Below are 15,307 nucleotides of genomic sequence, written 5' to 3' on the forward strand. Positions count from 1 at the left end.
AAGACATTCATTGAACTTGTTTCCAGGATCACAGCTGAGTACAAATAGCAAATTGGAAATGGGAAGGGGCCTGTCCCAAAACAGTCCCACAGTTAGCAGATGCTCAAGATACATATGTAACCATAGCAGACCTAACAACTGTAATAATTGTCATCATAACAACACCAATATTAACACAGATTGAGTGCTTATGCCATACCAGGCACTGTGCTAAGTTGCCTGTATTGACACACTCTCCAACAAGCCTATGGGGTAGGCATTATTACATACCCATTTTACAGATGAGGAAACTGAGACACTGAACAGTTAAGTAAGTTATCCAAGGTAATAAACCCTGATTTGGATTGAGATCCAAGTCTGTTAAGCACTGTGCCATGCTGCCTCTTGTAAATGAAGACTGGAGGAAGCAGCTAGGATGCCCAGAGCCCAGCTGCCTATGTGGATGGTACAGACTCACCATGGTAAGCTCTGAGGCACCATAGGGCTGCACCTGAATACACTAGCTACAGAAAGATGCATCCCTGTCATCAAAAAAGGTCAGGTTAGGGACTCCTGGGTGGCTCAGTCGGTTAAGCATCCGACTTCAGCTCAGGTCACGATCTCGCGGTCCGTGAGTTCGAGCCCCGCTTCGGGCTTTGGGCTGATGGCTCAGAGCCTGGAGCCTGCTTCCAATTCTGTGTCTCCCTCTTTGGCTGCCACTCCCCCATTCATGCTCTCTCTCTCTCTCTCTCTCTCTCTCTCTCTCTCTCTCTCTCTCTCTCAAAAATAAATAAACTTAAAAAAAAAAAGTCAGGTTACACATAATCTGTTTGTTGAAGTCACATGATAGGTGTAATAAGTTATAGGATAAACCTTACCAAATGGTTTGAAAAGTAAACTGTTAGTTCTTAAAAGGGGGAATATTTGGGAAATGCCACTATTTAAACCTTTGTTTGGTGCCATGAAAGCCTCTGGTAAAAGACCTCTTGCTAGGAAGCTCAACATATAACCTAGATTAAGGCTCTTTTGGGTAAGTGGGAGTGAGCCCCTACTTTCCAGCTCTGTCCTCTTTTCCCGGCCGCTTGGTAGCCTGAGGGTACCACAACAGAGCAAAATTTAAAAACTAGTGAACGATTCTCCCCCAAAGTCCCACAGAGCTAAGGAGCTTTTGACCTTCTTTTCTTTGTTCATTACAGTTTTGTTTTGTTTTTTTTTTTTAATAAAAGTAATAGAACATTACACACAAATTTGGAAATAAGTGGAGAGGAAAAACTACTCACCTCACCACCATTCCCTATAGCATCTTAGTGTAGTTTTCTCTCATCCTTTTTATTATAAAGAGTACATTTTCTTTTTTTTTTTTTTTAATTTTTTTTTTCAACGTTTATTTATTTATTTTTGGGACAGAGAGAGACAGAGCATGAACGGGGGAGGGGCAGCAAGAGAGGGAGACACAGAATCGGAAACAGGCTCCAGGCTCCGAGCCATCAGCCCAGAGCCTGACGCGGGGCTCGAACTCACGGACCGCGAGATCGTGACCTGGCCGAAGTCGGCCGCTTAACCGACTGCGCCACCCAGGCGCCCCATAAAGAGTACATTTTCAAAGAGAAACCCAACCAAAACAAAACAAGCAAACCAACACAGATCAAAAACCTTGTTTGCTCCTAAGTTGAATGGCTACAAGCGATGTCTCCGGACCCTCTAAGCCTCATGTGCCCGCCAGCAGGGCTGTCTCCTGCTTCCCCACAAGTGTGCCCACGAATAGGGTCTCACGCCAGGCTGTTGAGTGGGCTGGTAGAGCAGGACCATAAGGGGACGGCCCACAGGCAGCTCCCAAGAACCCAGTTCCCACTCCAGGTTGCCTGCCAGGCCTCTGCGAGCACTGTTAGCACAGAGAAGCAACCCTGAAGCCTTTATTCAAGAACCTGGCTCAGACTCCCAGCCACTGGTTATTAGGAGAATGTTAAAACAGCGAGGTGGACAACGTGAGCAATTACATAAAAGCTGTGTGAACGTGAGCACTTGAGAATGCATGCACTTAAAGCCACACAGCCTGCCCTACTGCAGTTTGACTCACAAAAGGTTGGTGCAGAAGCCCACAGATAGACTCCACCAAGTGCTTGCCTGTGTGCACATGTGCCGCACTATCTTAGTGGAGCCCCCCAAACTCTGAATGGCCCTTCACAGGGACTATGGTTCAAGTGCATGCATTTCTTTTTCTGTCTTTGCCCCAAAGTAAAAGATATTTTTTACTTTGAAAATAAAAACGATGCATAAACCAAAAAAAGAAGGAAAACATTGAAATGGTACAGAAGACGCTAAAGATGAAAACTACACGTCTTACTTTCCAGGCCCTGAATTCAGAGATACCCGCTATTGATAGTTTTACTTTTCCTTCTAGAAATTTTAAATGCAAACATAAATATCCTACACACAGAAGGCACATGGAGGCCTTTCGGAAACCTGTCACTAACATTATGCTGTACCCATTTTCTCCACACCTTGCTTTCTCATGTATCTTCGATGTTTTTCTGGAGTTATCTTTCATTTTGGTGGTTGCATGTTGTGCCACTGAATAGGTGTACTTTGGTGTAGCTGACCAGTCTCCTACTGATGAACATTCAGCCAGCACTGTTGTGCACGTTACCCTTAAGATGCATCATTAGTGGTGGGTTGCTGGGTGAACAGTGTGGGAATGTTATGACAGATGGTGGATATTGTCCTCCAGAAAGTCCATGTGAGTCTATGACACTTGGTTCCTCATGGCCTCAGCAGTTCTGGGCAGTACCAAATCTGTGATAGGGAGGGCCTGGATTTTTTAAAATTTACTCAAAACTGTTCTCCTTGCTAGGGTACTACGTTCAACAGATCCTGACCGCTTCCAGGTAATGTTCTGCTACTTTGAAGATAAAGCTATTCAGAAAGACAAATCTGGTAAGTCGATTATTGTGGTACTCTAATGATGAATTGAGCTTTAATAGTATAAAAAGGAATACTACCAATTTTCTGTCTTTGTGAAGAAAATAGTTTTATGAAGTTACATACTACATTGGAAAGGTCAGTATAAAACAGAACCTTAACAGTGTATCCCACACCACTGCCTCATGGCAGACAGCCTCTTCTCTGCTGTCCTGCCTGCCACTCTCTTGAAGTATATTTAGTAAACTTCTATTGCCTTTAAAAAACAAGGGACACCTGGGTGGTTCACCTGGCTGAGCGTTCGACTTCAGCTCAGGTTATGATCTCGCAGTTTGTGGGTCCGGGCCCCACATTGGGCTCTGTGCTGACAGCTCAGAGTCTGGAGCCTGCTTCAGATTCTGTTTCTCACTCTCTCAGCCCCTCCCCCACTCATGCTCTGTCTCTGTCTCTCAAAATATAAAATATTTAAAAATTTTTTTAAAATAACAAAAATGTATAACATAACCATATAGCCTTAAGGAGCATCACTCTTGCCTACCCACAATGCTTGAGTATGCTCTAGCCCCCAAATTTCAGTCTCTAATACTATCCCATGCTGAAAGGATCCTGGGCTTCTCAAATAATCATTGATGAACCTGGAGCATCTTATTGTTGCCAGGGAGCAGTTATACTTTTTAAATGTCCAGAGTAGGGGCACCTAGGTGGCTCAACTCAGTCAGTTAAGCAGCTGACTCTTGATTTTGGCTCAGGCCATGATCTCATGGTTCATGGGTTCAAGCCTTGCATCAGGCTCTGCATTCACAGGGCAGAGTCTGCTTCGGATCCTCTGTCTCCCTCTCTCTGCCCCTCCCCCCCAATAAATAAATGTTTAGATAGGTAGATAGATAGGAAAAATGTCCAGAGCAGGCAAAGAGGACTAAGAACCAATTTAAAAGGACTCCTAGGTGCCTGGGTGGCTCAGTTGATTGAGCGTTTGACTTTGGCTGAGGTCATGATCTCATAGTTCATGAGTTCAAACCCCACATCAGGCTCACTGCTGTCAGCACAGAGCCCACTTCAGATCCTCTGTCCCCCTGTCTCTCTGCCCCTCTCCTACTTGCACGTTCTCTTTCTCTCTCAAAAATAAATATTTTAAAAAATAAAAGGACTCCCAGTGGACAAAGTATCATAATTTGAACATGAATACATATTTTGCTTAAAAGAAGGGCAAATATACTAGGATGTGTATATCCAAATATACTAGGTTTTATATATATATATATAAAACATATATATATGTTATGCTAAAAAACATATATATATATATTGTTATGCTAATGTGTGTGTATATACACACACATTAGCATAACAATATATGATATGTAGTGATAACATAATACATAGGATATATATATCTAATGTTTGTTTTTTCCACTAAGTATTTGTGAAGTAAAGATAGGTTGTTGTTTCTCTTATGTAATCAGGAAAGAGGGAACACAAAGAAAGAGCTACACAGTTCAAGGAGAGACGTGGCACCCACGATAAAGTCATGCCTGGTCTCCAAGAGTTGACAGGTGCCCAGCAGGTGATAGGCAGAGACATCCCACAGAATGGCTAGTTAAAAGTGCTCTGTTAGCTGAGAATAGCTATTAGAGAGTTCATTGTGAGGATACCCAGACCTTCCACGAGGGCTTCATGCCTCAGTAGTCCTGCTGGTTATAAGGAGACCCTGCTCAGGACCATGAATGTTTCCAGTGGTGTCATCAGGCCAGGTCAGAATGTCAGGGCAGCAGGTCAGGACCTGTGGGCAACATCTGATTTAAGGGCCACATCATTTCTGGGAAGGTTTCAGAATAGGAAAATCTATATGAAACACAAAGACTTGCAAGTCCTATGATGCGAATGTCCTCAGATCCTGAGTGCACAGAGGGTCTCAGCTGCAACCAGTCCTAAAAGCAAACTCCTGGGAAAACAGAGAAATAATTGAAACTCTCTGATGGTACTAAAATATTATACTTACTGGAATTCTATTAGGGCAAACCTAAGATAAGAATAGGAATGAAAATAAGAAGAGCTATTAAAATTGAGATAACAGGGGCATCTGGGTAGCTCAGTCAGTTAAGCGTCCGACTTCGGCTCAGATCATGATCTCACGGTCCATGAGTTCGAGCCCACATCGGGCTCTGTGCTGACAGCTCAGAGCCTGGAACCTGCTTCAGATTCTGTGTCTCCCTCTCTCTCTGCCCTTCCCTCACTCACACTCTGTCTCTCTCTGTTTCTCTCTGTCTCTCTCTCTCTCTCTGTTTCTCTGTCTCTCTCTCTCTCAAAGATAAATAAACATTAAAAAAAAAAAAATAGGGGTACCTGGGTGACTCCGTTGGGTGTCTGACTTCTGCTGAGGTCATTATCTCACACTTTGTGGATTTGAGCCCTGCGTTGGGCTCTGTGCTGACAGCTCAGAGCCTGGAGCCTGCCTCCAACTCTGTGTCTCCCTCTCTGTCTCTGTCCCTCCCCCACTCACACTCTGTGTCTCTCTCTCAAAAATAAACATTTAAAAAAAGATAACAAAGAAAAAAATTAAATGCATAGTATAGGCACTGTTTAACCAGTTTGAGTATAAGGACACTGACAGGTTTTAAGCATCATTGCATTGGTCTCTGTGTTGATTTTTAAAGTGTTTAAAAATATAAGAGACTCTGAAATGTTAGACCTATGTTTTAATTATATGCTTAGAAGAACTTGATCAGTTTTATAATTGTGCTTAAATATTTGGGTACATTATGGCCATGAGTTCTGATTGATTAACTGTGTGGGTAAATATTTCAAAGACTGCTAATTGACAATTCTTAAAATCAATAAATTTATTATTAAGTAGAGAGGAGACCTTTCCATGCCAGAAGTCATTGGCACTCTGAAGAATCTATCAACTTGTTCTTGCCAGTAGAGAATTAATCCCCAGATAATTTTTATGCCATTTTTCCTATTGTTGAAAAATCAGTCCTTGAAGAAATCCTTTTAAAAATCACCCCAAGGAGGTACGTGGCTGGCTTAGTCAGTGGAGAGTGCAACTCTTGATCTCCAGGTTGTGAATTTGGGTCTCACCTTGGGTCTAGAGATTACGTAAAAATAAAACTTTTAAAAATAAAAAATAAAATCACCCCAAGGTTCTGAGGTGCTGCTTCATGTAAGACCTTTGTCCAATAAGTCCTTTATAGAACCCTTATCACTCCTACATGACAGTCAGGAAATTAGGTGCGTTTATTTATTTTTGTGGAGTAGGCAAGGAAGGAGTGTATGGGTTCTGGAAGCTCCCCCTGCTGGCAGTAGGGGGAAGGATTAGAGGAGGAGGAGCTCTTTAGAGGCCATGGTGGGAGGTGCAGGCAGGCAATTTTGTATGGTAGGAAACCCCTCCCACCAGGGTGTAGACACTGGAAGAGGAAGCCCCACATTCAGAGTCCCACACACATGCCCAAGGACCACTTGAGAGTATAGTAGAGACACTGTTAACCACTGACTGAGCTGTTCATTGATTTGTTCCCCTTGTCCATCCACCCATTGTTTTGTTTTTTAATGTTTATTTATTTATTTTTGAGAAAGAAAGCAGGAAAGGGGCACAAAGAGAAGGAGACAGAAAATCCCAAGCTGGCTTCACACTGCCAGTGCAGAGTCCTCCATGGGGCTCAAACTCACAAACTGTGATGTCATGATCTGAGCTAAAACCAAGAGTCAGAGGCCCAACCGACCAAGCCACCCAGATGCCCATTGTTTATATAACAGTTGTTTTGTGCTAAACAGTTGGGTCACCCTGAGCTTCTTTGGCTCTAGGAGGGAAGGTAGGCAACAAAAAAATTGAGATTCCTAGCCCAAAGGGGCCTAAGAACCTACCACATTTTGCCAGCCTCCTATTGAGAATATCTATAGACAGAATAAGATACCTTTCTAAAGCTAAATGTCCTCTCTCTCCTAAGGTCTGTTTTTTCTGTTACTGTGTCATAATTGCACTGGGAACTGATGTGCACCTTATGGACACTTTTAATTTTCACAGTACACCATACTCTTCCACATGATTTCCAAATGGGTTATTTGTTTTTGTTCTGAGTATGGCACTTAGGTTAAGCCAATAAATGTATATTTACTGAGTGTACTTTCCTCTTCCTTTTCTCTCCTAAAACATGAGAGGTGGGAAGGACATGTCTATGGAGATGTGTTACTCATGAGTTTTCAGAACGAAGCAGGAAGGAGGTTATAAGAAGCATCTAGCAGCCTGCGAAGGGGAGGGCTGGCACCTCCTCTGTGCAGGTGTGAGCCCAGCCTCCATGTGTTCTTGGAATGCAGCCTGCCAGCTGCCTAGTCAGTCAGTGCAGACTAAGACCGAGGTAGTCCCAAGCTAAAGTGTAAAAGGAAAGTGCAAAAAGCAAAGTGGCTGTTTTTAAGTAAAAATCTCCAGAGAGGCTACTGCGCGTTGATGATTGGCATCTGACCACTACTATCTGATTGTTTTTTATTAGAAACTTACAGTTTCAGTTTCCTAAGAGCTATATGAAAAGATACTACACTAAACACACCCCTCCAAACAAGATTTCATCCACCAACCCAACTTCTGAGAAAGTAGCCTCTCCCTGTTTGGGCATCTGTCCACGTCACACTAATCATTTTCCATGTCTGAGAGCTTTGGGGGCCCATTTATCCTCATAAAAAACACATATGCGATGCGTCTTTGTGTTTCCAGCTCTGTGCTTTGCCTGGGGCACAGAGGTGCAGCACCTCCTTATCTCTCTGCCCTGCTGACCTTACAGCCCTGTCATTTAGCCAGCCTAAAGGCACTGGATGGGGCTCCTGGCTGGCGCCCTTGGTAGAGCATGCCACTCTTGATCTAGAGTCTGTAAGTTCAAGCCCCACATTGGGTGTAGAGATGACTTTTTAAAAAAATCTTAAAACTTTTTTTATTTACTTTGAGAGAGAACGTGCGCACAAGTGAGAGAGGGGCAGAGAGAAAGAGAGACAAAATCCATGCCATCAGTGCAGAGCCCAATGGAGGGCTCAAACTCACAAACTGTAAGGTCATGACCTGAGCTGAGATCAGGAGTCAGATGCTTAACCAACTGTGCCACCCCCAAATAAAATCTTTAAAAAAAAAAAAAAAAAGGACAGTGGATAAGTGGGACAGCACTGGTGGGCAAGCAGCACTTTATTACATCAGCACTGTGATGCTTGTGCTGTACCGTTGCTTTTTAAAATCTGCCTTGTGGGGCGCCTGGGTGGCGCAGTCGGTTAAGCGTCCGACTTCAGCCAGGTCACGATCTCGCGGTCTGTGCGTTCGAGCCCCGCGTCAGGCTCTGGGCTGATGGCTCAGAGCCTGGAGCCTGCTTCCGATTCTGTGTCTCCCTCTCTCTCTGCCCCTCCCCCGTTCATGCTCTGTCTCTCTCTGTCCCAAAAATAAATAAACGTTGAAAAAAAAAAAAATTAAAATCTGCCTTGTAGGGGCGCCTGGGTGGATCAGTCAGTTAAGTATCTGACTCTTGATTTTAGCTCTGGTCATGATCTCACGGTTCATGAGTTCAAGCCCCTCACTGGGCTCTGTGCACTGACAGTGTGCAGCCTTCTTGGGATTTTCTGTCTCTCCCTCTCTCTGCTCCTACCCTACTCACTCGCTCTCTCACAAAATAAATAAACTTGAAAAAAAATCTGCTTTGTACTCTGGTGGCAACAAGCACATCCAGTGCTCAGATCTTGCTTTCTAAATATCATTCTGCATTAAAAGGAACCAAGTGTCCAAGGAAAAAAAGGTTGATTCTACAGAGAATTGGGGCAGGGAAAATACAAGATGAGCCTGGGACACCTTGTAGTGCCAGAAAGGAAGGTCCTGTGAAAGGAAAAAAAGGAAAAGGAAAGGAAGAAGAAAAGAAAAGGGATGTGGGCATGTCACAAGGACTTGAGTCTCCCCGAAAGAGTTCTCAATGGCCAAAGCTGGAACAATTTGGGCAGCAAATAATGACAGTATTGGATTATGACCCAGTGACTGAAATAAATATTTATGAGTCTATACTGATTAGATGATTGAATACATCAAACATGGGGAAAGAGGGACAGAACTTCCTTATAGAATCCCAATTACTAAAAGTAGAAAGAATGAAGAAAACAAAATCCTAGTGAGAGCCAGAGTGCCTTCTGCAAGCACATCCCGCTGACAGATACTAAAATGTGGGCAAAATCTTGAAGAGAAATGAGATGTCTGCATGACCTCAAAGTATCTTCCCCAGGGGCACCTGGATGGCTCAGTCGGTTAAGCATCTGACTCTTGATCTCAGCTCATGTCTTGATCTCAGGGTTGTGAGTTCAAGCCCCGCATTGAACTCCACACTGGGTGTGGAGCCTACTTAATACAAAAAAAAAAAAAAAAAAAAAATCAACACATTTAAGTATCTTACCCAGGGTATTTTCCAGTTACCGTGGCGGTTTTTCTTATGCCTACATTCTCTTCAGGAGCTGCTGCTTAATTCCCCTCCCTGAGTGTGGGCTGGACTCAGTGACTCCCTTCTGAAGAGTAGAGCATGGAAAGAGAAAAGTAGTAACTGGACAGGGGGAAACTTGGCAGACACCACTGTACCCAAGCAATCAAGGTCATCCTCCCCAGTGGTAGGAGATACTGATTTCACACACTCCTGCTACCATGCAACAAGACCACTTCATCTCTGTGGGATTTTCCTAAAAGCCTGTAACCTTAGTCTAATCACAAGCAAGCATCAGACACACCTAAATTGAGGGACATCCTACAAAATGCCTATTCTCTTCAGAAGTGTCAGGTTCATGAAAGGCAAGAACAGACCAAGGAATCAGCACAGATTGTGCGAGACAAAGGAGACCTGATGGGTAATGCCACATGGCATCTTCATTAGATCCTGGGACAGAAAAGGGACATTAGTGGGAAAACAGGAAATCCAAATAAAGCCTGAAGTTGAGCTAATGGTATATCAGTGTCGACTTCTTAGTTTTGACAAGTTGAGCTGCTAATATCAGGAGAAACTGGGTCCAGGGTATGTGGGAACTGTGTGCTCTCTCTGCCATTTGTCTGTAATCCAAAATCATTTCTAAACACTATGTTTGAAAGTAGCTGGGATCGGTCTCTTTCTCTTGATGCTTCTGACCCGTGGAAACCCCCTCCTCATTTCAGGGATGATGCAGTGTGTGATTGCCGTCGCAGACAAAGTATTTGATGCCTTCCTAAACATGATGGCAGATAAAGTAAGCCTTGTCAGAGCGCGAGCGTGTGTCTGCTGGAAGCATGTGGAGGGCGCCTATTGTACCTGTCTCTTCTGAATCTCCAGGCTAAGACCAAGGAAAATGAGGAAGAGCTGGAGCGGCATGCGCAGTTTCTCCTGGTGAACTTCAACCACATTCACAAGAGGATACGGAGGGTGGCAGACAAGTATCTGTCTGGTCTAGTGGATAAGTAAGCTCATTTTCCTTCTAATGCTGTGTGTGTGTGTGTGTGTGTGTGTGTGTGTGTGTGTGTGTGTGTGTGTGTGTGAGCGCGCATGTGTGCACGTGCCTCTAGGTTTAGAATCAGGGAAGAACCATCCTTACATTATCAATGCAGCAAAATCGGAGTCAGAATTTAAACTCTCAAATGGCAATGCGGCCTCCCTCAGAATGTCATGGAATTTGCTGCAGGGTCTGAAGTTTGGTACCTGAAACCTCTACTTATTCTGAGCTATTGATGTTACTTACAGTGCAGCTCCTGACAAGGGGTGTCATGTCTCTGTGTCTCTGCATCCCACCCTCCCCTGCCACAGGGCCTCTCTGGGCTCACTCTGGGAAGCTCACAGCCATCCTAAGCGATACCTCCTACCCCAGAGCCCAGCCAGAGGTCCCTGGTAGAATCAGTGTCTTCCAGGCTCCTCAGAGAGGAAGGAGAGCCCACACGGACCTTTTTCCACTCCAGGCTCTCTGTGCTGGGAGCCAAAGCAGACTTTCAAGGGACATGCCCCCACATGGACGAGAACCCTCAAAGGTGGGCTGGACCAGCCTGTCTGCAATGTAAAGGCCAGAGGCAGCAAACAGCCACGCTGGGCCTGCCCTCAGCTCCATGCAAGCGTCCAGGAGTTCTGGAGCCTGCTGCAGGTGCTGTGCGCCTGGTCTAGGCAGGGCCAGAAAGCAAGTCTAGCACGTATATGACATGTGTCTGAGCTGGACCTCCTAAGCAGAGGGCCATGATGAGTCACAGCTATACGGAGTCTGCTCCCCTCACCCTGGCCACCACATCCAGGAGCAGCTTCTTCTCTTTGAGCTAGAGTGTCCTGCAAATATGGCCATTTTCTATTTTGCCATCATGTGAAAATATTGGGGACCCCTGGTCAAAAACAAGGAGGATCACTTTGGGGAGTGAGGGAGTATGTCCCAGCCAGTATCAGTGTTAGGTTGAGAGCAGGTCACGTGAGGCCACATCTAGGCTCTGAAGAGTGGGGCTGGCAAGTGCCTAGGGGGTGTTTCTGACAGAGTGCCCTGCCTGGGAGACCTCCTGACCTCCTCCAACCGTCAGCTGGGCAGCAGGAGGTGGGGCTTTTACCCCACCCTGCCCCACCCCTCGAGGCAGCACTTTAAGGAACTCAGATTCCTTGAAGATTTGTCTCCTGGACCCTGAGATATGGCTGTCTGTGCAGGTTTCCCCACTTGCTCTGGAGCGGGACAGTGCTGAAGACCATGCTGGACATCCTCCAGACCCTGTCACTGTCATTGAGCGCTGTGAGTGTCCCTGCCATATACCAGAGCCTAATTTATGCTGCAAGTGGCCAAATTGGGGGTGGGGAGGCCAGATCCTGTCCTGGCCTTTACCAATGAGCTGTAGTAAGTTTGGAAGCCTGTCACAGACCGGACAGGTGTGGGGAATGGAGGCAAACACCGCTGCCCAGCATGAGCAGAGGCACCCAGGGAAGGTGGTTTGGAAAAGGGAGCTTGGTTGTTTTCAGGACATTCACAAGGACCAGCCTTACTACGACATTCCTGATGCCCCCTATCGGATCACCGTTCCAGACACCTGTGAAGCCCGAGAGGTAGGTGGCAGCCGTCTCCTAATTAACGGCCATTTTCATTGCCTTCTCTAGTGTCAGGGCTGGCACATTGCACACACTGTGTCATTCAGTCCCCAGAAGTTTAAGGTGTGAGCATTCTCTCCCAGCCCGCAGGAGAGAAAGTCTCACAATATGAGTGGGGTGCTGACTCACTCCCAGCTGGGACTGTCTACCAAGCCTCCTCCTGCCCCACAGCCGTGTTGACTCTAAGCCCTTTCTTAGTTCAGCTGCCAAAGAGGTTTTCTGCTGCCTGTCAGTTTATAGCTTCTCAAAGCTGCCTGAGCAAGTATGACTGTCAGATGAACTTCACTGCTGTGAGGTGTGCAGACTACCTGTCATTGTGGTAGTGAGGAACGACTTCGCCTTTTGTGGTGCTGTGGGAAATAGATGGAGTAAGTAGCTCCGGATAAGGAGGCTGTGCTGTGTGAGTCTGACTCAGAGCCCTCATGGTGGCAGACTGAAGCTCAGCGCAGACCACAGCTCAGACCTAGGGCCAGGTCATGTCCCAACCTCTGGGCCTCCAGCTGTGGGCAGGGAGTTCCCCACACGGTGACGAGGCCCCTGCACCGGTTCTTACCTGCCATGGCCTGCGTTCTCCTTCAGTTAATGACTCAGGACATATGTTGCCCAGTGGCCGTGTGAGGCACTGTTAGTGTAGGCCCTGCCGCCCAGCCTTACACCAGGACCACAGACCAGGATGTCTGTGCCCTATACCCCAAGGCTCAGTGTTAGAACATAGTCACTCTAATCATTCGCTAGGGCTGCCATGATTACGTACCACAGACTGAGTGGCTTAAACAACAGAAATTTATTTTCTCACAGTGCTGGGGGCTGGAGATCTGAGGTCAGGGTGTTGGCGGGGTTGTTTCTTCAGACACCTCTCTCCTTGGCTTTTAGATGGTTGTCGTGTTCTTGTGTCCTCACATGTCTTCCCTCTGTGCCTGTGTCCTAATCTTCTCTTACGAGGACACAGTCAGATTGGATTACGGTCCACTCATATGATACCATTTTACCTTAATTACCTCTTTAAAGGCACCATCTTGGGGCGCCTGGGTGGCGCAGTCGGTTAGGCGTCCGACTTCAGCCAGGTCACGATCTCGCGGTCCGGGAGTTCGAGCCCCGCATCAGGCTCTGGGCTGATGGCTCAGAGCCTGGAGCCTGTTTCCGATTCTGTGTCTCCCTCTCTCTCTGCCCCTCCCCCGTTCATGCTCTGTCTCTCTCTGTCCCAAAAATAAATAAACGTTGAAAAAAAAAAATTAAAAAAAAAAAAAATAAAGGCACCATCTTCAAATACAGTCACATTCTGAGGTAGTGGGGGCTAGGGCTTCAACACATGCATTTTAGGGGGATGCACTTCAGCCCTCAAAAGTAACTAAATACAGTTTGTAGCTGACATCCTCTGACAGCCCAGATACACTGACCTCGGCTTGATCACACCGTCTTCCAGAGCATCGTGAAGGACTTCGCGGCGCGCTGTGGAATGATCCTACAGGAGGCAATGAAGTGGGCACCTACGGTCACCAAGTCCCACTTACAGGTACTTTCTTGAAATCACCAAAAAGCAATTTTGTTAAGCTCCTTCCAGTGATCCAGAGAACTTTCATAGACTGCGAACTCAAAATAGAAACAGCGCTAATGTGAATAAACAGAGACCAAAAACATTAGTCTAGTGTCTGGGAATAACAGAGGCCTCAGAGGCCGCTATTTGTTAGGAACACCTTGTGGGGTAAGGGTACTGGTTGTGGGTGAGCGGGGCAGGTGCGATGGGATCTGTGGGCAGGCAGGCCCAGAGAACTGACCACTCACACCAGGTAGGTGCCAGGTGTGTGGCAGGCTAGGCGCGAGCGAGGAGGCCTGCCAGTCTAGTAGCATCTGCCGAATGCCAGAGCTGGAGTGAGGCTGCTGTCCCATTAGAGCCCTATCCAGGCTGTATGTGGAGTTGGACATGAGCCTTTGCAGACCAAAGTGCTGACGTGTGAACACAAATGACTACAAAGTGAGCCATTATTCTGGTCAAGCAGAGATGGACCAAAAATACCACAATTCATGAGAGGAAAAAGTCACCTGAAAAGGAATCAAAGATAAGAAAAATCCCACTAGAAGAAATCTGGCTTAATAAAAAGAAGTTGCATCTAGAGGAGCATGTGAAGTTGACCTCAGCAACATTTGTCAAGATAAAGCTAGTTCCAAAGTGTTTCTGTGTTCAGAATCCAGGAAGGACCGAGCAGCTTAGAGGCTGTTTGGAAACACATTTTGCAAGAACCCATGGGTGGTGCCTTGTGTTGCCTTAAAGTTCTTCCTTCCAGAAAGATGTAGGAGTGGTGAGGTTAGAGCAATTGGGGAAATGAAAAAAATGGAGCCTTCTGTCAGGCACTCAGCAGCTAAGCTGGACAGCGATGGGCCTTGTAACTAGGCCATGCCTATAGCTTGACAGCTGTCACTGTCTAGTGGATACACTAGTATTCTTCAGACTGTGGTACTTTTTCAAACTGTTCCTTTTTGGGAACTGACTTTTCTTTTGGTTCACATGGAGGAAAGGGGCATCAGCTCCCAAGGCTGAGCTCTAAAGAGGGGAAGCCCCTTTCATTCCTAAAAGGGTTCATTAAGCAAAAAAAAAAAAAAAAAAAAAAAAAAAAAGGCCTTAATTGGGAGAGCTGTTTATTTCTTCAACCATGGCCTAAGAAAGGAGTGGAAAATGAACAAGCTTGAGGCTTGAATTGGTCTTGGTACTTCTACCAGGCCTCCCTTTGGTGTTGCCCCAGGCTCTGTTTCCCTTCCCCTGGACATCTAGTCTGTCTGAACCCTACCCCACCTCCTGTCAGGCCCTCACTGCCTACCCTTAGTGGCCCCGACCCACCTGGGCACGTCACTGTAGCCTGTCCTGAGTCATCCACCATGCTGGGCCGGTGTCAATAGCAAATCTGCTACCTTTGCTCATTAGCCACTCCCCATCGCCACGGGGTCCGTGGTTGGGTTTCTGGGGCTCTATGAACCCTCCAAAACCACTGGCACAATTTTGTAAGTCAGTGCTCACATGCACTTTCCTGAGGGGAGTCCTGTGCCTCACTCTAAACTCCTTCACCTGGCACACAAGGCCTTTCAGGCCTGGCCCATCTCTGGCCCAGGCTGGCTGCCTGCCATCTAGCCCTTGTACTTGTGCTCCTGCAGTGCTAACCCCTGACCCCTGATGGTCCCCAGAGCAGAAGGCCTTCTCACATCTCCACGCTCTGCCAGGTGTCCCCTTCCACTAGTTGGCCAGGCAGATTCTGGCCCTTACTCTGCCTTCCAGCTGTTTGTTGGGTCGTTCCTTCACAGCAGGGCTGCTCAGGCAAGCAGTACAACTGCCTGCGTGTTGACAGTGG

At 46.4% G+C, this 15,307-nt stretch overlaps 1 protein-coding gene across 1 annotated transcript in view; it reads left to right on the forward strand.

The window, feature by feature from the left end:
• PI4KA (phosphatidylinositol 4-kinase alpha) overlaps positions 1–15,307 on the forward strand; it is a 113,993-nt gene that overhangs the window by 67,623 nt on the left and 31,063 nt on the right. Inside the window, exons 23-28 of the mRNA XM_086682310.1 lie at positions 2,831–2,913; positions 10,049–10,119; positions 10,203–10,327; positions 11,538–11,619; positions 11,844–11,927; positions 13,393–13,482. Of these exons, the coding sequence (XP_086538436.1) occupies positions 2,831–2,913; positions 10,049–10,119; positions 10,203–10,327; positions 11,538–11,619; positions 11,844–11,927; positions 13,393–13,482 (535 nt within the window). The remainder of the gene's footprint in view (positions 1–2,830; positions 2,914–10,048; positions 10,120–10,202; positions 10,328–11,537; positions 11,620–11,843; positions 11,928–13,392; positions 13,483–15,307) is intronic.

Source organism: Puma concolor, chromosome D3 (genome assembly GCF_028749965.1).
Source record: "Puma concolor isolate L17-30 chromosome D3, mPumCon1.1.hap2, whole genome shotgun sequence".
In the NCBI taxonomy this organism is placed as follows: Eukaryota; Metazoa; Chordata; class Mammalia; order Carnivora; family Felidae; genus Puma; species Puma concolor.